Here is a 21,660-nt window from a genome sequence, read left to right on the forward strand (position 1 = left end):
CACCTCCAAGACCAGTGTGGGTGGAAGACATCTGTGGATCACTTTGGGGCTCATGTCAGGTGGCCCCAGGCAGGGCACAGGTGGAGACTGAAATAGGTCTGTGGCAGGGCCCCTCCCAGGAGGCCCTGGGGCAGGCATGCCTGGTGCTCAGATTCTGACCATGCCAGAGCACCACCTGCTAGATTTCAGACAATTCTCAATGATGGTTCTTCACAGATGACACATCCAACAGGCAGACTGGGCAGGCACCAGAGCCCTGCTAAAGTGAATCCTGCTCTGTAGGGTCAGCCCCTGCACCACAGCTCCTCTACTGTAGTCATGGCCAGTCCTCCTAACTGATCAGCCTGAGAGTCAATCCCTCCCACTGACATGCAAACAGCAACCAAGGATCAACAGCAGCAGGAGGGCAGACATGACCCACATAAGGAGAACCCAGCTTAGTTGACCAGGGACACTGTACCACTGGGCCCCTTAGGGTACCTATTACATCAGGCCCCCCCACCAAGACCAGGAGACATAGCAGCTCTACCTAATATATAGAAACAAACACAGGGAGGCAGCCAAAATGAGAAGAAAAAAAAAACATGTCCCGGATGAAAGAACAGAACAAAGCTCCAGAAAAAGAACTAAAAAAATGGAGATAAGCAATCTACTAGACACAGAGTTCAAAACACTGGTTATAAGGATGCTCAGTGATCTTAGGGAGAACTTCAACAAAGAGATTGGAAACATAAAAAATGGAGATGGAAAACATAATGTAGAACCAGTCAGAATTGAGGAGTACAATATTTGAAATAAGGAATACATTAGAGAGAATGAACAATCGAGTAGATGAAGCAGGAGATTGACTCAGTGATTTAAGAGCTAAGGTAGCAGAAACACCCAAATAGAAAAAAGGAAAAAAAATAATAATGAGGATAGTTTAAGGGACTTCTGGGACAACATTAAATGCACCAATATTTGCATCATAGGGGTACCAGAAGGAGAAAAGAGAGAGAAAGGAATTAAAAACCTATTTGAAGAAATAATGATGGATAACTTCCCTAACCTGGTAAAAGAAATACATACAAGCCCAGGAAGCACAGAGTCCCAAACAAGATGAACCCAAAGAGGCCCACACCAAGACACATCATAATAAAAGTGGTAAAGCTTATAGACAAAGACAGATTCTTAAAAGAGAAGACAATTAGTTACCTACAATGGAGCTTCCATAAGACTGTCAGAGGATTTCTCAACAGAAACTTTGCAGGCCAGAAGGGATTGGCACAAAATATTCAAAGTAATGAAAATCAAGGACTTACAACCTAGATTACTCTATCCAGCAAAGCTCTTATTTAAAATTGAAGGAAAAAATAAAGACCTTCCCAGACAAGAAAAAACTAAAGGAGTTCATAACCATCAAACCACTATTACAAGAAATATTAAAGGGACTTCTTGAAGAAGAGGAAGAATGAAGAGAAGGAGAAGGATAAAAAATATGAATAATAAAATGGCAGTAACTACATATCTATCAACGATTACTTTAAATGTAAATTGATTAAATGCTCTAATCACAAGACATAGAGTAGCTAAACAGGTAAGAAACTAAGACCCCTATATACACTGTCTACAAGAGAGTCAAATCAGATTGAAAGATATATGCAGACCGAAAGTAAAGGGATGGAAAAAGATATTTTATGAAAACGGGAAAAAAAAAAAAAAAAAAAAGCTGGGATTTTGGGTGGCTATACTTATACCAGACAAAATAGACTTTAAAACAAAGGCTATAATGAGAGGCAAAGAAGGACCTAGTAATCCGACTTCTGGGTATTTATGCAAAGAAACCCAAACACTACTTCGGGGGGACATGTGCATCCATATGTTCATTGCAGCATTATTTACAGTAGCCAAGATGTGGAGGCAGTCTGGGTGTCCATCAGTGGATAAATAGATAAGGAAGAGTTGGTACAGCTGTACAATGAAATATTACTCAGCCATTACAAAAAATGAAATCTAACAAAAAAAAAAGGAATGAAATCTTGCCATTTGCAACAACATGGATGGATCTAGAGAATATTGTGCTGAATGGAGTGAGACAGAGAAAGACAAATGCCATATGATTACACTTATCTGTGGAATCTAAAGAACAAGATAAAGGAATAAACTAAACAGAAAAAGACTCAGATGCAGAGAACATTTTGATGGTTGTGAGAAGGTGGGGGGTGGGTTGGAGGGTTGGGTGAAAATGTAAAGGGATTAAGAAGTACCCATTGGTAGTTACAAAATAGTCATGGGGATGTAAAGTAAAGCATAGGGAATATAGTCAATGATATGGTAATAACCATGTATGGTGTCAGGTGGATAACAGATTTGTCAGGGTGATTACTTGGTAAGTTACATAAATGTCTAATCAGTATGTTGTACACCTGAAACTAGTATGACATTGTATGACAACTGTAATGGAAAAAATTTTAAAAATATTAAAATACTTTCAGTGCAAGAATCAGAAGGTTTTAATCTTAATCTATATTTATGGTCGCTGGCCCTCCCAAGACAGAGGGGCAAGATGCCGCCCCCCACACACCTGATTGCTGGTTGATTATGATCAATAGGGAATGATTTTAGCATAAAAAGGCTCGTTTTTTAACACCTTTTTCTGTGAGAAGGTGGTGTTGGTGAAAATAAAATCCTTAATCAAAATCCCGTCACTTTGCAATGTTCTTTGGGGAATAGGATTTGAAATACCAAGGAACAAAAGAGGATTTGGTTTTCAATCTCCCTGAGGCGGTAGCCGATTGTGAAGCAGCTACAGGGAGAAACCCAAGTATAAATGATCAAGGGTGTGTGTGTGTGTGTGTGTGTATAAATGATCAAGGGTGTGTGTGTGTGTGTGTGTGTGTGTGTGTGTTGGCCGTGCTGGGAGAAGAGGGGGATAGGAAATGAGGATCCAAGGACTTTTTGCGATGTACCTGGTTATGTAATATTTATAACGAAAGGCGCTGCAACAGCATCAGCGGACTGACCTGCATTTTTCCGTCCCAGTTTACAACCACAAGCTGGGATAATATGGGGTCAGAAGGAGGGGACAAGAACCACCGTGCTCGCGGAGAGCGGTCTAAACAGCGGGAAACCTTCTAATGGTGCAGAAGCGGAGGTCAGAGAAATTCCCGCTGGCTCTTGGCACCAGACCACGGATCCCAAGGGCAGTTCTGGCCCTAAGAATCAGCGGGGGAGCTAGTCTCAAAATGTAGGATCCGGAAGCCGACCTTTTAGATGCTTATTCAGTAGGTGGGGAAAGGTGTTAGGGTTTAGAAATCTGCATTTTCAATCAGCTCTCTGGGGATTCTGACGGTGACCCGGGACCCCACACACACCACACCACACTGGACCCCGGGCCGAAACGTCCTCGCGCCGGGTGGAGGCGCGACTGGCCCCGTACCGCGCGCGGTGGCGAGCGCGCAGCTCCCCAGCAACGGCGCATGCGTGGGCTCGCCTTGCAGTGAAGCCGCGCGGCTCCGCGGGCCCAACTCTTCCAATCCGAGCCTGGCGTTCTCGGAGGGCGCATTCTGGAGGGGCCGGCGGCGGGAGGCGGGAGGAAGGGGCGGGGCGGGGCGGGGCTGGAGGCCTGCGAAAATCAGCTAAGGTCTGCGGGGCGAGTCGAGTCTCCGGAAGCGGCCGTTGTAAACAACTTCTCCACGGGGTTTGCCCCCCTCAGTCCCCCAGTGCTATTTGTTCACCCGCCCTGGGTCCTAGAGTCCGTCCAGTTCCAACAGTTTTTGCTCTGCCCCCGCCGTCCGCTTGGGCTTCTTTCTAGTACTTTCGAGGCTTGAAGCTGCCCCCTGGGGTCTTGGGTGTGCGGTCTGGACCACGGGAACCCCCTGAGGTAACCACGGGGTGTGAGGTCTTCGAGGCAAACGACTTAAGCGCGGGGAGGTGTTAAGCAGGATATGGGGCGGGGTGGAGGGGGCTGCAGTGATGATAATGGGGGACGCCGCGTTAGTTTCGGTTATTGTCATCCATGGGGACACGCCTCCAGCTTCTTGGTAGGGCCTTTCCGCCCACCTGGAGGAAGCTCTCCTTGGAGCATCCTAGGCAGACACTGCTGCTGCAGTACCCAGAGGACGGGGTAGGGACCAGGGGGCTTGGATTTGGAGCTTGTTAGGTTTACAACTCCGGACTTTACCCTGCCGATAATCAGTAAGCCCTTCGAGGACATAAAAAACACACATTAGACGCTCTATAAATGTTTGATAAATGAAAGAATGAGTTGTGCTGGGCTGTTTCTGTAGCTTCTACTGCTTATCCTCCAGGACTCGAAGAGACGTAGAAAAGTCAGCTGTGAGTTTTCCTGAAGCCTGTAAATATTCTGCAGGAGTTGAGCCTCCTTTTGACTGTTCTTTATTTCATTACGATATTTATCCTAGGAAGATACATATTTATTCGATTTAAGCAGATCTCAAATGATACTGCGTTAAGTTTACTTGAGAAGCAATTTCAGTTGGTTTCCAGTTCTGAGTACATTATAAATCGATGTTTTTTAGTTTCATAATTTGGAGAAAAGAACCTACCCTTTTGCCACTTGTTTTATTGAACACTTAGTGCTTCGTTACAACAAAACAATGGTAGAGCAGGAACAAACATTCTTTACCATGAAATGAAGAGGAAACACAGGCAATACAACCTGCTAAGAGGAAAGATGAAGAGTAGTTTTAGTCTGGAGCTTTCTGTATTATCCTGGCTTACCAGACATTTACTAGGTGTGAGACCTCTGGCAAATCACCTAAGCTTCCTAGGCAATAGATTCCTTGTTTGTGAGATAAGGAGGCTGGACTTGGTCTTTCAAGTCTCATACACTTCTACAATTCTTTGATTGTCTCAGCCCCTTTGTCTTGGCCTTGTTTTGATGAAAACCAAACGTCCCCTTAAAGGTGAAATGTACAAGTCGGCAGATAGACACCCCAACACAGATTGTGGTTATTATGGAAGGCAGCTAGCACTGTGTTATGAAAGAGGATGGACTTAAGAGTCAGCCCGATGTGGGTTCGAATTCTAACCCTCCTACTGAATGAATATCTTTACACAAGTTACTCAACCTCTCCAAGCTTCAGTGTTCTTATCTGTAAAATGTGCATAATAATCTCTTAGTGTTATTAGGAAGATTCAGTGAGATCAGATATGCTTAGTGTAGTATCTGGCACATAGTAAAATAGTAATTTTTATCTTTTCATGCTCCATGCTCCTCCTTTTTCCTTTGATCTGTGCAGACATACTGAGAGAGGAGTACATTCTGGATGACCCACTGAACAACTCAGATGTGAGGCAGGAAAACTTTGTACCAGCAGTGGCTCCGGAATCTAAAGTCAAATTGTCTTTCTGGCTGGTATAGTGGTACCTTGGTTTTTGAACGTAATGAGTTCCAGAAGACCATTTGAGGTCTGAAATGTTTGAAAACAGCCGACAGCTAGGCCTCAGGATCTTGCACTCAGCGGAAGCTGCGTGACATGTTCGACTTCCGAGGCGTGTTCAAAAACTGAAGCATTGACTTCCCGGTTTATGGTGTTCGTAAACCGAACTGTTCGTCAATGGAGATGTTCGAAAACCGAGGTACTACTGTACTTCCTCTCAAAATATCCAGATCATTGGTCTCTTGGCTTCAAGTAACCTATTCCCTATTTCCAAAAACTTTTTATTGAATAATGATATATATAACATCCGCTCATCTATTTTAGGAGGAATGGTGAGAATAGTCTTAACTCCAATACCAAGAAGATTAATCTATTAAAACATTAACATTAAATGCTGATTTAAATGTTGTCTTTATTCATCACTGCTGCAGGATGGCCTGGTTTTGGCCCAAGCCTGTGGAAGTGCCATCTGGATTGAGTGAGAATCCACTGGAGGTCTGAGTTATCTTTCATACACGGAGCAGAAGTGCTTTTCTGACAAGTGAAGTCTCATATGTTCCCAGGCTGGGGGTCAGTCATGTCTTCAAGGCCAATAGCAAGGTGCACAGCCGAGCTCTAGAGTCAGCCAATTTGGGTTTGAGTCCTGATTCTGTCACTTATTAGAGATGTGACTTTGGACAAGTAACTGAATACCTTTAAGCCCCAGTTTTCTCAGGTATCATGTGGGGTGTATATTAACAGTATCTTAGTGAAGAAGAGAAAGGCTGACAATTGCATAAGAAATTTTTTATTATTAATATGGATTTGCCAAGTTATTGTTTATCTTGTGGAGTTTAGTAGGGAAGTTTCAAGTAAAGCTAGGGACACATGATATGTCGTTACCTTGCAATTCTTTGACTTAGTTTCCTATTTCATTGACATTTTCATTACTAACATTTTCAGTACCTAGCTACTTTACTTTCATTATCATTCCTTGCCCTCTTTTCACTCTGGTGGAAGGAAAAGATTTTGCTGCATCTTCTCTGTCATATTCAATAGCATGGAAATCCCATTGAAGTCTAAATTCAACCACAGACCTAAGTTTGGCCCTATGTTGATTTAGTCATCCTAAAGCAGAGGTAAGCCTTTGAACCCTAGTGTTATCAAGAGCTGACATCAGAGAGGACGAAGAAAATAATAGTTTTCTAAAGGAGACTTTAGGTAGGATTTTTTTAATGACATATTAAAAAATTGAGGTAGAATTCACATAACCTAAAATTCATCATTTTAAAGTTCACAATTCAATGGTTTTTAGTATATTCTCTATGTTGTATAGCAACCACAACTATGCCTTCTTCATTTTCTTTCAAAATCTTCATTTTCTTTCCAACAGATTTCTGTGCCCTACAGATAGGCACTACATATTCCTTTTCCAGTTCAGGAACAATTTGTCACTATTTCATTATAATAATTTTTCTTTTTATTTGAGAAATGAAAATAATATAATAGTATTGCTTTGTTCTTACAAGAAGGAACATTTTTCTAACATTTTGTCATTTTTGCTTCTAATCTTTTCTTTTTGAACAAAAAACACCTTTATTACATGGATGAAGCTAGGAGGGGGGAGGACTTATTTGCCTTTCTGGGCCTTGATTCTCCTCAGGCAGAACTCTAGCTCCTTGCCCTCCAGCACAGAGCTGCCATCTGCTTGACAACACTGGCCTGGTCTAGAAGCCATGCATGTAAGAAGCTTGCCCTGCTGTGGCTGCTCCTCTGGAAGACTGCTGGTTTTGGCATTCTTTTTCCTTTCATCATATTGCTTCTGAATTTTCTTTGATCCTTCAATGTTTAAAATCTCTTCCTCCTCAGGAGTCAGCTTGGCTCCCTTCTTGCAGCCCAGGGCCGTGCATAGTGGGACTCGTAGCACTGTCAGTCCAGTGTGCTGTCAGCGAGCACCATGCAGTTCTTTAGTAGGGTCTCTGTGTGGACCAGTTCGTTGTTAAATGCGTTGAAGACCACATCAACAGTCCTTGTTTTGTACGTACGACACTCGGAGCCCCAGGAGAAGTTCCCCATGTCCAGCCTCAGTGCACGGTATTCGTTGCCTCCTGGCACATGGACTCTGTGTATGTGGCCGAGGCCAATTTTAGTGTTGACAGCAGGGTGTCCCAGCTCATATTTCCCCTTCTTGTGCGAGGACTTTCTCTTGCGCTGTCTTACAGCGCTTATGCCAGTTGTCCCGAGAGATGCCTGTGGCCCAGCACTGATTGGAAAAGAGGGTTTCTAATCTTTTTTAAAAAGAAAACATTATGGCTTTAAAAAATATAAGTATGTGTTTGTTAGACAATAATTTAAAAATACAAATAAGTCGAATAACAACAGCAAAAAACTCACCCATAGTCTCAGGACTCACATATATAACCACTGTTACATTGTTTACTATTTTAACAGACTTCAGTCCATCTGACCTGTAAGCCACAGACATCTTGGACAATTTCAATCATCAGTAACAAAGTATATCTTTAAGAAACAGTGGAGTATTTTGAAAGAGTTGGAAGACTTACCATGAGTTTAAACCCTTCAAGTAATGCCACTGGTGATAAGCAAAGGTAAGCCTCCAGTCTTTCCCTTTGGTTGAGGATTGCTTCTGGTTGCAGGGAGCAGGAAGAAGTTAGTGATTGGAGGGGCTGATTGTAAGAATTCACATGGTATAGTAAGAGAAGTAGAAATTTCATGGGACTGGAGGAGCAGGAATGAGGCCTCATAGGAACCGGAACTGGATCTGGAGACTTTGTGCTGCTCTCTGTGCTCCTTTGTTATTTGGGTCCACAAACGTCAGAGTGTCTATACTTTTCTTTCTTCCCAGATTCTTGCTTATTCTTTTCCGCTTCTCAAAATCTTTCTTCTCATATTTCTGCTTATTCCCATTTCTGTGTGGTTGTTACTTTCGCTTGCTGTAATTTCTGTTGCTCTCATTCCTTTTCTTTCTAGAATTGCCCCAACTCTAGTTCGCGACTTCTGTTGAAGCATTTAGTTTTAGGTCCTGTTGCTAACTGCTCCTTTACTTGGAGTTTACATTCCAAGAATTACTATTGCTCGTCTTTTTTGTACCATTGATATCTACCTTTGGGTGAGGTTTCTACCTTTGGTTTATTCACTTCTGATATGAATAATGTAAAGCTGAGTCTATAATATAAAACTGAGCCATCTTGGAGGGTGCAACCCTGTCGTGCGGGAGACCCTGCTCACTGCGCCATTTGTCGTGCGCGGAGGCCTGCTCACCGCGCCATTTTTCAGGTGGGGCGGCCTGCAGGTCTCTGCTCCCGCTCCCCACACAAGAATGCAGGATATTGTGAGGCCAAAAAGGAACACCCACGGAGCCATAGGTAGGGGAGTCATACCACTATGGTCTCACTGTAGGCTGGGTTCACCGGACGCGCGACCTGCCGTTCGCCTTTCCGCCAACCGACCGACTGACGACTCTCTTCCACTCTCTCGACTCTGTTTCTCTCCTCTCTTCTGCTCTCCTCGGCTCTCCTCTTCTGCTCTCCTAAGCTCTGCTCGGCTCCTTGGCAATCCTCGGCAGTCCTCGGCTCTCCTCTGTAGCCGCAGCAGTTATACCAGCGGCCAGTCGGCTAACCAGCCACAGCCAACGACCAATCAGCCACAGCCAACGGCCATCCACTACCCGAGCCAGCACCTTTCCACGTGAGGCCGAGAGCCTGTAAACTACTTTCTGGGGCTCTGTCCCTACAAACCCAAAGCGTGATTTACAAAGAAATAAATGCAGAAATTGAAATAAGTATTTAGAAAGTTTTGTAATCATGTAACAGAGTAATTTTCTGTTTGTTGAATCTAATAACAAAACCCTTGGGGTTCTATTTTATCTGTTTTTAAAATTTCTTTTTTAGTTATCCGTTTAAAATATATTTTACAAAAGCATCATGGGTTGGGTGGGAATAGTCTTTGCTCATATTTAGTTTGAGAAGAACTAATCTAGGTGCCTTTTTAGCAAGGATGTGGTAGGGGGGCAAGTGCCATGACTAACATGTACTTTACATGTAAGTAGGGTTTGTTATACAAACATTTTCCACCTATCTTTAGTAGCTACCTAAAATCCTTCTGAAGTAATATAGGTAATAAATGAATAAGATACAAGCTTTTTACTTTGCTAAAATTTCATTTCAAAGAGGACTTTTTCTTTTATCAAATGTTGCAAGGGTCAAGAATGAGGTCTCATCAGCTTGTTCACCACCACTATGGTGAGCAATATGATTTAAAAGCTGGTGAATAGAGGGTATTCAAGGTTCCTTCTTGGTTTGATATTCTACGTTATATATGTATACATACAGACATACACGTATATTTTAATGAAAATAATATATGCATTTTTAGAAAAAAATTTAAAAAATATAAATGAATAAAACAATAAAACCACTTATAATCCTACCACAATATTAATTACTGATAATATTTTGGTATATACTTGCCCAGACCTTTTCTTATGAACATATAAATATATGTTTAAAAATTAGAATTATATTTCACATTATTTATTTATTTATTTTATTTTATTGGGGAAGGGGCACAGGACTTTATTGGGGAACAGTGTGTACTTCCAGGACTTTCTTCCATGTCAAGTTGTTGTCCTTTCAGTCTTAGTTGTGGAGGGCGCAGCTCAGCTCCAGGTCCAGTTGCCGTTGCTAGTTGCAGGGGGCGCAGCCCACCATCCCTTGCAGGAGTCGAACTGGCAACCTTGTGGTTAAGAGGATGCGCTCCAATCAACTGAGCCATTCGGGAGGCAGCTTAGCTCAAGGTGCCATGTTCAATCTTAGTTGCAGGGGGCGCTGCCCACCATCTCTTGTGGGAGTCGAGGAATTGAACTGGCAGCCTTGTGGTTGAGAGCCCACTGGCCCATGTGGGAATCGAACCAGCAACCTTCGGAGTTAGGAGCATAGAGCTCTAACTGCCTGAGCCACTGGGCCGGCCCCATATTTCATGTTATTTAGTATCCTTCCTTTCAATTTCGGGGGGAATATCATAGCACATCAATATACATGTGTTACAATTTTTAATGGCTAAATTACTCTTCAAAATTCTAAAATCTGAATAAATTAAGTTATTTAAACTATCATAGTCTACTTTCTGTTTCTATAGATTTGTGTTTTATGAGCAGTTCATGCAAATGGAATCATACAGTATGAGGTCTTTTATGTCTGGCTTCTTTTGTTAGGCATGTTCTTCAAGTTTATCATGTTATAACATTTATCAGTACTTTCTTTTTAATGCTAAATAGTATCCCATTGTATGGATAGACCACATTTTGGTTACCCATTCACCAGTTGACTGACATTTGGATTGCTTCCACTTTTTGGCTATTATGAATAATGCTGTTATGAACGTTTTGGACAAGTCTTTGTGTGGACATATGATTTCATTTCTTTTGGGTAGATTCTTAGGAGCAGCAGTGCTTCATTGCACAGTAAATTTATGTTAATTTTTTTAAGAAACTGCCAAATTGTATTCTAAAGTGGCTGAACCATTTTACGTTTCTACCAGTAAGGTATGAGGGTTTCAGTTTCTCTATATCCTTGCCAACATTTGCTATTTTTGACTTTTTGATTATAGCCATTGTAGTGAGTATGGAGCGATAATGTCATTGTGATTCTAATTTGTGTTTCCCTAACGAGTAATGATGTTGAGCATTGTTGTGTGTTCTTTTTTGGCCATTTGTATATCTTCATGGTGAAAAGTCTGTTCAGGTCTTTTGCCCATTTTTAAATTGGGTTATTTGTCTTTTTGTTATTGAGCTTTAAGAAGTCTTTATATATTCTGGATACAAGTCTTTCATCAGATATATAATTTGCAAGTATTTTCTCCCATTTGTTGGCTTGACTTTTCATTTTCTTAATATCCTTTGAAGTTTTTAATTTTTATGAAGTCCTATTATTTTCCTTTATGGATTGTGCTGTTGGTTTCATATCTAAGAAATCTTTGCCTAACTTAAGGTCATGAAAATTTTTCTCCTATGTTTTCTACTAGAAATTTGATAATTTTAGTTCTTGCATTTAGGTCTGTGCTCTATTTTAAGTTACTTTTTATGTATAGTGTGAGGTAAATTCATCTTTTTGTATGTAGATAGATATCCAGTTGTTTTAGCATGACTTGTTAGTAAGACTATTCTTTCCCCATTGAATGGCCTTGACACTGTTGTTGAAAATTAATTGACCATATAGTATGTATGGGTTTATTCTAGAGTCTCAATTCTGGTATATTGATCTAGATGTCTATTTTTAATTCAGTTCCACACTGTTTTGATTACTGTAGCTTTATAGTAAGTTTTGAAAAAAAATAGCAGTACTAATTTCCTTGAGATAAATCACTTTCTTGATCTCTAAAACCATCATTTTCAACTTTGTGAGATGATTTTTTTTTTGAGAGACAGCAAGCATTGAGATCATCTGAGATGATTTTTTTTTTTTTTTTTTTTAGATTATATTGGGAAAGGGGTACAGGACTTTATTGGGGAATAGTGTGTACTTCCAGGACTTTTTTTTTCCAAGTCAAGTTGTTGTCCTTTCAATCTTAGTTGTGGAGGGTGCCGTTCAGCTTCAAGTTGTCCTTTCAGTCTTTGTTGTGGAGGGTGCAGCTCAGCTCCAGGTCCAGTTGCCGTTGCTAGTTGCAGGGGGCACAGCCCACCATCCCTTTCAGAAGTCGAACCGGCAACCTTGTGGTTGAGAGGACACGCTCCAACCAACTGAGCCATCCGGGAGCTCAGCGGCAGCTCAGCTCAAGGTGCCGTGTTCATTCTTAGTTGCAGGGGGCGCTGCCCACCATCCCTTGCGGGACTCAAGGAATTGAACTGGCAACCTTGTGGCTGAGAGCTCACTGGCCCATGTGGGAATCGAACCGGCAGCCTTCGGAGTTAGGAGCATGGAGCTCTAACCGCCTGAGCCACCGGGCCGGCCCCTGAGATGATTTTTTAAATCTATCATTTTTAAAACATTTTTTTATATTGCTATTTGGTTTTTCAGGTTCAGCCATTATGTACTGACTTCCTAATATAGATGATCATAATTTGTAGTTTCCATTCATGCTTGTCTCCCTTTTCTGTCCTCTCTATATTAAGTGATATTATAATCTTGGTTAGATTGGTTATTCAATGTTTACCTTATTATAATTATGAAAACTTCCCAGTTGAGCCGTGTAGTAGTACTTAGTAAAAATTTTTTCTCTCTTGTACATTTTGTTTCTCTTGGATTTATTAATTGTCTCACTTATTGTTTAGTTTGCTTAATTTCTATGAACTTATCATGAATTCAATTTCATACTCCAACCAATTTGTATAAATTTCTCAATATGTTTTGATAGTTGAAGTATTCTGTTATTTTCTGTTATCATTTTAAAAAATCATTGCTGGAGGCTTTGGCCAGTCCAGTTAGGACAGATTGCTCTTTGAATGTTTGCTGCTCAATTGTCACTTGGTGTTTTCTTTCATCACCCTCTTGGAAATCCCTTTGCTGTTTTCTTGTCATGAATGCCGTACTTTTGAGATCTCATGTCTTCGTCTTTTCAGTTTAGGTTCTTATTTTGGTGGAGTAAATCTTGCATTAGCCTCTTGAGAAAGTTCATGGGTGGTAAATGTTTTGATGTCCTGTAGATCTGAAACAGTCTTTCTCATACCCTTGTCTTTGAATGGTAACATTTTGGGCATAAAATTCTAAGTAAAAATTATTTTCCCTTGGAATTTTTTCAGGCATCTGGAGATTTTTCTTTTACATTTATTTATTTAGTTTTTCATTTCTTGTTAGTATTTTCAATTTCCAAGAGCTGTTTTTTTTGTTCACCAAGTATTTCATTTATTTTTTTTTATCACATCCAGTTCTTGTTTAATTGATGTTATTTCCTCTCCTATTTTTCTGAGGATATTAACATTAGCATTCTCTCTCACTTTCTCTCAAAGTTATCTTTTCCCAGCATAACTTTAGAGGTTCCCCCCCAAAAAAAAAACCAAAAAAAACACCTAATTTGGTCTCTGTCTTTCATATTAAATGCTTCCTAACTTCTGGTGATCCTTGGCTGTCTGTTCATATTTAAAAGTTGGGACCTAAAAAGGTGATTGGAGACTGTGTTTGTGACATTCTCTCTTTTGCTGGAGAACCCCTAGCAGGATACTTAGGTCTTTTTCACCTTGCTACTTAGCTTTTCCAGGGAAAACTTTCAGTTTCTTCTTGGCTGCCATTATTCTGGCAGATAAGAAGTGTTAGCAGACTGGGGCTCTCATTTGTTGTGTCTTGTTTTTAGTATGGAGCCCTTACTCCATTTGTAGCTGATGTCTCCAATCCAGTCTCCAATCTGTTTTATCCTGTCCAGGGAATAAACCCATAGTGTTCTGCCGGAGTGGGGATGAGATCAGTACAGTAATCAGTTGTATGGTGCATAGGGTAGAAGATTGGAGGATCTCAGTATTTTTTTGGCAGACTTTCAACCAATTCTCCTGTTTTCTGCTCTAGTTTTACCTCCATTTTCAAAGGTGTTGCCAATTAACTGAACTTGTTGGGACTTTGGTATAAATCAGGTTGCTTTCCCCATTTTTAACTTTGAATATAACTCTGTTATGTTACTACTTGTCCACCTGCTTTCCAGCTTCCAGTATTTTATTGTTATTGTCTCATCTTCTGTGCTCTTTCTTCTTGTGTGTTTATACCTTTAAATTCTCTTTGCTGTTATTTTAATTAAAATTTTAAATTTTGAGTGAGAGTAGAATGCTTTAGTCTGCCATTTTAAAACTGGAAATTTGTATTCTCATACATACTTGTCCTTTTTGTAACATGTATTTGATTTGCAATAAGTAAAATATATAATTTAAGAAGGTGAAAAGGAAAGAACTCAATCTCTTCCAAAACTGCCCAGCTTGTGATAGGATCAGCCTTTAAGTACCAATCTTGAACAACGTGGTGGTTTCCGAATAAACAGTGGTTTGTTTCTAATCCTATACTGCTTTGCATTTCTACCTAGCTTTTGCAATTGACATCTTCTACTAGATTGTAAGTTTGTGCAAGGATCATACCATGTTCCCTGTGTTTTTTGAAAAATAAGTTATTTGAAATACCTGAAATGCTGGAAATACACCTAATGAGAATTATGCTTTATTATGATCTCATTTTATAGGTTGAAGAATGCCTCATCTGATGTAAAACAAATGCTTAAAAGTGAAACAGACTTGGATATTACTGCTGATCTCAGAAAGAAACTCCATCGGGCTAAGAAAGAAAAATTAGAAATAACAACTAAGCACAATGCAGAGGTAGAATGTATTTTCGTCTCAAATAATGTTAAAAATAGAGTTTGATTATTTTAGATTCATTTCATATTACAGTTTCCATGTTTAACATTTATCACTATAACATTCTTGTAGTTAAAAAGGGAATTGTAATAAAGGGAGCAGATGGGTTTTTTATATAGTGGAATTGTATAGGAGTGTTAAAGTAAAAATTTAATGAATTATTATGTTTATTTGTATGTTGTCTTAAATTTATTTTAATTAATGGGTTAAACTTGATTAAAAATATTAATTGATGAATGTGTTTGGTGACTAAAGGATTTGTAAATTAGACATTTTTGAAATATTAGTGTAGGTTCCTTATGGTTTCAATCATGGAACAATCTCTTAAACAAGTAGATTTGAGTATGGAATTTTTAATCATAGTGTAATTCATAAATTATTTCAGTTTCTTTTTGTTTTGTTACATCTTTTATTAGTATGTGTATACAGTGATACCTTGGTTTTTGAACGTAATCCATTCCAGAAGACGGTTTGAGTTTTGAAACGTTCGAAAACTGAGACACAGTTTCCCACAGAAAGTAATGCACAATGGGTTAATCTGTTCTAGACCTTTAAAATCAACCCCTAAAACAGCAATTTAGCATGAATTTTACTATCTAATGATATCATAGATCCGTGAAATGATATACAGTGAAAGCAATAAACACAATATACTGTACTGTGAAAGCAATAATAAACACAATGTTCAAACAGTACTGTAGATGATAAAAATGAAAATGTAATTTTTTCTTACCTGCAATGATGATAGCCATGGTTTAGATGGGGGGGTCCCCTTCAATAATCACAATAGGTGACTGTTGTTCAGGTGTTCTGTGATCCTCTTCCATAATCACTGTAGGTGACTCCTCTCCTGCTGTTCCTTCCCTTGATTTTTTTACAACACTGATACCTGGTTTAGACTCACTGGATCTTTTCCTCACTAAAAATTTTTCAATTGACATTTGCTTTTTCCGATGTTTTAAAATTTGTCTAAAGTGAGACATAGCATTATCACTGAAAGTGTTAGTGGCATGACTTACAGCAGCTTTATCAGGGTGATATTTTTCAACAAAAATTTGCACTTCAACCCATTTTGCACACATTTCTTTGATCAGTGCGGTAGAAACTTTGTCTTCCCTCCTCCTCCGAAGACAGTTCCTCAGTTGCCGCCTGTTGCTGCTCCGTCAGAATGTGCTGAAGTTCTCCTGTGGTGAGTTCAGTCTTGTGGTCCTCCACTAACTCCTCCACATCATCACTACTCACTTCCAAGCCCATGGACGTTCCCAGAGACACAATATCCTCAACAATAGGAGCATCCTCTTCAACATCCTCAAATACACGTTTAGGGACAGCGTCCAGCCACAGTTTCTTACACGCTGACTTCACTGTTCTGTGAGACACATCCCTCCATGCTTTGTCTATGAGATGTAAGCAATGTCGGATATTGAAATAATTCTTCCAGAACTTTCTGAGGGTTAAGTTCTGTGTCCGAGATCATCTCAAAGCACCTTTGGAACAGTGCTTTGGTGTAAAGCTTCTTAAAATTAGATATGACCTGCTGGTCCATGGGCTGGTTGAGAGGAGTCGTGTTGGGGGCCAAAAACTTTACGCTGATAAAACTGAACTCTTTCATCAACTCGTCCTCCAAGCCTAGGGGGTGAGCTGGAGCATTGTCCATAACAAACAGGCACTTCATTGGAAGATTTTTGTCTTGGAGGTACTTTTTTACACTTGGCCTGAACACTTCATGAACCCACTCAATAAAAAATTGCCTGGTTACCCAAGCTTTGCTGTTTGCCCTCCACGTCACGTGCAATTTGCTTTTTATGACGTTGTTTTTCTTAAATACCTTGGGTTTTTCAGAATGGCAGACATAGCAAAGGCTTCAACTTAGAATCCTCATTTGCATTCCCACAAAATAGAAGGGTTAGCCTGTCTTTCATGGGCTTGTGTCCTGGCAATGATTTCTCCTTTGTTATGTAGGTTCTCTTTGGCAGTTTCTTTCAAAAGAGGCCTGTCTCATCACAGTTGAAAACTTGTTAGGGAAGGAAGCCCTCTGCCTCTACATAATCTTTAAATTACAAAACAAATTGGTCAGCGTCTTCTTTGTTGGCACTGGCAGCTTCACCATGTCTCACCACATTGTGTATGCCACTTCTCCTCTTAAACTTTTCAAACCACCCTCTACTTGCCTTGAAAATATCACCCTTAGGACTTGTTCCAGGGGTGTTTTTGATGAGGTCAGCATGCAAATATAAAGCTTTTTCACAAATTGTGCTCTCAGCAATGCTGTCACTGGTCAACTATTTTTCATTTATCCATATGAAAAGCAATTTTCCACTTGTTCAAGTGTCTGTGTTCTTTGTCTTGTAAGTGTTTTAACACCTCTTGCAACATTGGCTCATTTAATGGCTTCTTTATTTTTTAAGATGTTTCAAACTGTAGATTCGGCAATACCAAACTGCGTTGCCAGATTACATACACAGACACCACTTTCATGTTTGGAAATAATTTCCTTCTTCACCTCTATTGTTGGTCTGTTAATGATTCTCTTGGCTTTGCAGCTTTTATCCATTTCTCACAGCAAGGGATGATTGGCAGAGGGCTCCTGAGATGACATGAACACAGATTGATTGCACACTGTCACAAAAACAAATTGGTTGCAAGAGTGTTCCTGAGATGAGATGAGCACAGATTGCACACAGTCACCAAATAAACCCAAATATCACCGTGCGTTGTTGCGCGGGTGCTCAGGACTCAACAGCCGACAGCTAGGTCTCAGGATCTTGCACTCAGCGGAAGCTGCGTGACATGTTCGACTTCCGAGGCGTGTTCGAAAACTGAAGCATTTACTTCCGGGTTTATGGCGTTCGTAAACCAAAATGTTCGTCAAGGGAGACGTTCGAAAACCGAGGTACTACTGTATATACATATGTACACATATATATATTTTATATGTATGTGTACATATTGCAAGGTCAGTAGTTATCTTTCACTTTAAGTCATGAATTATATGTTTATGTCTCTTCTGTCTGTTGTGTGTTTTCTTTTTTTTCTGTTTTCTACTTTTTCTCTTTTTAAATCTTACTCATTTTTAAAGCTCAGCATAGGCAGCGTGGTGTAGTGGAAAGAATATTGAGTTACACAGACCGAGACTCATTCTTGGTCCTTCCATTTATAAGATGTGTTACCTTGGACGAGGTATCTATCCTGTACATTACTGTTTTCTCATTGTGACATGCTGGTTCTAAAGGGTGGTTGTAATAATTAAGTGAATTTTATAAAGTGCCTGTGCACTTTATAAATTAGTAGCTCTAATTTACTGATAGGTAAGCATGAACAGTGTGTTTTCTTTACCTTTTTTACTAAATTCCCATGCTGTTCTGTCAGGACCTTTTAAAGTCTCCCTACATAAGACTGATTACTCCTTTCTTTGCTCTTTCACAACATGTTTTTACAGATATTTTAGAGCTGAAACATTTCATGCTTACATGTCCTTCCTTAGTCGGTAAGCTTCTTGAGAGCTGAAAGCAATGAAAGCAATGACCATGCTTTCTCTCTATCTGTCGTATTGCTTAGGCCCTCAGTGGCTGTGTGTTGAATAAATGTTTGAAAAAATGATTTTTTTTTAGAGTATCTAAAGAACAGTGGTTTCTGATTAAAATAAAGCAATAAATATATGACAGTTTTATTTGTATTTTTAATGGACATTGAGGTAATTCAAATTGGTAATTGAAGTAATTGCTTTTATTTACATTGTAATGTTATATACTGAATACAGCAGTACCTCAGTTTTTGAACGTAATCCGTTCTGGAAGACCATTTGAGTTCTGAAATGTTCAAAAACTGAGGCATGGTTTCCCCATTGAAAGTAATGCAAAATGGATTAATCCGTTCCAAACTTTTAAAATCAACCCCTAAAACTGCAAATTTAGCATGAATTTTACTATTTAATGATACTTTGATCCATAAAATTTACGGTGTTTGTAAACTGAAATGTTCGTCAACGGAGATGTTTGAAAACCACGGTACTACTGTATATGTAATATATTTGTCAAATTTATGCTAACTGTTCATAATCTCCAAAGTTATTTTTAAAACCAAATACTGTGTTTCCCCCGAAAATAAGACCTAGCCAGACCATCAGCTCTAAGGCGTCTTTTGGAGCAAAAATTAATATGACTTGGTATTATATTATACCCGGTATTATATTATGTTATGTTATGTTATGTTATATTATATTATATTATATTATACCCGGTCTTATATTAAAATAAGACCGGGTCTTATATTAATTTTTGCTCCGAAAGACGCATTAGAGCTGATGGTCTGGCTAGATCTTATTTTCGGGGAAACAAGGTATTACTACTCTTATTGTTTGAATTATTTGTTTAGATGATTTTACTCCTATTACGTAGTAATTTTTTTTTAGCTATATTATTTCCAAATATGCCCTTTATAAAGTAGGGCAGAGATAAATGAAACTAAAAACTAAGGCCATAAATTTCTCTTATCAGGTACTCCTAATGCTAACACACTTTGTGCTGTGTTATTGTTACAAAATATCTTTAAAATCTAAGTGTCCGTTGGTGGATGAATGGATAAAGAAAATGTAGTATATACATACAATGGAGTATTATTCATCCATTAAAAAAGAATGAAATCTTGCCACTTGTGACAACATGGATGGACATCGTGGGCACTATGCTAAGTGAAATAAGTCAGACAGAGATAGATATCCTATGATCTCATTATGTGTGGAATCTAAAAAACAAACAAAAAAACACTCCAGCTCTTAAATATAGAGGTGGGTGGGGATGGGGATTGGGTAACATGGGTGAAGGGGGTCAAAAGATACAAACTTCCAGTTATGAAATAAATAAGTCGTGGGGATGAAATGTACAGCATGGTGACTATAGCTAAGAGGGTAGATCTTAAAAGTTCTTATCATAAGAAAAACAATTTCATAACTATTTATTGCGACAGATGGGAGAGGACAAAGAAGAACAATATAACTTTCTTTAGCCAAAAGGTACTGGAACCCTGGGACCAATCAGTAGTCTGATTTTTAGGCTTCAGGACCTGAAGATGTTTGATTTAGCCACTCTTCTTAAAAGCAGAGGTTCTTAAGCTGGGGTCCTCAGAAAAAGAGAAATCAGGAAATCCATGTACTTGGATGGGGAAAAATTATATTTTAATTTTTTTAACCTCTAACTCATAGTAAGCATTTCCTTCAGTTATGAAGGGTTTGACCCAGGCAGTCCTCCTTTTAACAACAAGCCGTATTAGTATTAGCAGTACTTTCGAGTTTATCATCGATAGAAATTGTGTAGGTATCACAATTCAATTATTGCAAATATTTTGAAATATTGTTTATATTTGTCATTACTTTGAAATTCCAGTAGTTATTAGATCTAAGAGCTCGTTATTTAATCTTATTAAAGAAGTACATGGATTACAGTATCACAAATTTGTTTTTATATCATATATGTGTTATACTTTGTTTCTCTCTGGTATCCCTTTTTTTTTTTTGTATCTCATATGTTTTATGCCTTTAATTACATTATTCTGAGAAGGCTTTGCCAGATTGCCAGAAAGGGTCATGGTACAAAAATGGTGAAAAACCTTTCTTTTAGAGGCTGAGGCATGCTATGAAAAATATAAAGGAAGATAATGGAGGGTGACAACACGAGGAAGTTCAAGGATACTTGGTTGAGCATAAAGACTTAAAAGAATGCAGATATGTTTTAAAAAGGAAGGAGATAACATTTTGTGGCTGTTGCATGTTTTAGTGCATGTGTTGAACCTTAAGTGAGAAAACAATCTCATGGGCAGAGGATATATTTCTATCAACTATGTGCATAGTTCTGGAAATCAAATAAGGTCCATTCAGGCAAAACGAGGGGCATTCATACAGGGAATTGATTGTACTGGTGATGAAAGACCTAGGAATCCAAACAGGATATGAGGAGGCCACCCAGAGGTTACTAACAGCAGGAAGCCACCACCACCTCTAAACCTGCGGGCCAATGGGAAAAGATGATGTTACCAGAGTCCAGAAGTTGGGGACAAATGGTAGGTGGTAAAGCCATAGTAGTGGCTGTTCAGGCAGTGTTGGAATGTTGGAGGAAAGGGATGGGGAGCTGGAACCTCAAAAGAGATGTAGCTACTGCAGAGACACTGCCAGAAATAGAGCCATTTGGAAATGGAGCATGGGAATTACAGTTCCTATGATGTAATAGAGTAGAGCAAAAGAAGGGGTTAGAGAATGGATCTGAAATTGAAAGGGCAAATGATTGGCAGTTCACGCCTTTTACTCTTGAGCATTTATTATCTAATGGTTAATTGCTACCACTTGACCTTTGCCACTCTGGAAGTCTACTGTTCCAATGGAAACTGGGGAGTCCATCTCAATGGTGACATATCCCACCATTAGCTCCACCACCCACTGTTATCTTTGGCACATAACAGTCATCCACCAAAGCGTTCTAAGGATGCTTGTGCTGCCCACCCTTGTGTAGTTTATACAGAGTTTTAATTTGGAAAAGAATGTCTTTGGTTCTCCAAGAGGATGTAGTCAGGGAAAGGGGAGGTTTGGGTTTGCTCATAATAAAACTCCTCCTGTCTCCTTAAGTCTCCATATTATGCTAGAAAAGTACTGGCATTTTGACCTTATTAAATGATTGTAGGCTGGTGTTAAAATCAATTATAGTCACCCATCCAAGCAAACTGTTCGAGCTAGCTTATTAAATCCAAATCAATCCTATATATGTTCTGCAAGTTCCTGCTAATACAAGATTAGCAAGATCTTGCAATTCTTTTGCTATATAAGCTATTTTCTCCTGGAGCTGACCTTGCATTTCTCCTTCTGCGGCATAGAGAGTTCCGAATCTATATATGGCAACAAAAAGTGGTGGAGGTGGGTCTTGCAGATTCTCTTCCAAGACTGCATTGGCTGTGGCCATTACTAAG

General features: G+C 39.4%; 1 protein-coding gene and 1 pseudogene across 5 annotated transcripts in view; one reads left to right on the forward strand and one right to left on the reverse strand.

Moving 5' to 3' along the window:
• Nucleotides 1–3,604: 3,604 nt before the first annotated feature.
• CCDC171 (coiled-coil domain containing 171) overlaps nucleotides 3,605–21,660 on the forward strand; it is a 272,305-nt gene continuing 254,249 nt past the window's right edge. For all 5 annotated transcript variants that reach the window (XM_074330354.2, XM_088792782.1, XM_074330356.2 and 2 more), the window contains exons 1-3: nucleotides 3,605–3,862; nucleotides 7,815–7,972; nucleotides 14,535–14,670. In XM_074330354.2, coding sequence (XP_074186455.2) covers nucleotides 7,929–7,972; nucleotides 14,535–14,670 — 180 coding nt within the window. In that variant the 5' untranslated portion in view covers nucleotides 3,605–3,862; nucleotides 7,815–7,928. The remainder of the gene's footprint in view (nucleotides 3,863–7,814; nucleotides 7,973–14,534; nucleotides 14,671–21,660) is intronic.
• Nucleotides 6,874–7,848, reverse strand: LOC109451153 (small ribosomal subunit protein eS8 pseudogene; annotated as a pseudogene).

Source organism: Rhinolophus sinicus, chromosome 16 (genome assembly GCF_057876585.1).
Source record: "Rhinolophus sinicus isolate RSI-liver-muscle chromosome 16, RSI-T2T, whole genome shotgun sequence".
NCBI classification, from domain to species: domain Eukaryota; kingdom Metazoa; phylum Chordata; class Mammalia; order Chiroptera; family Rhinolophidae; genus Rhinolophus; species Rhinolophus sinicus.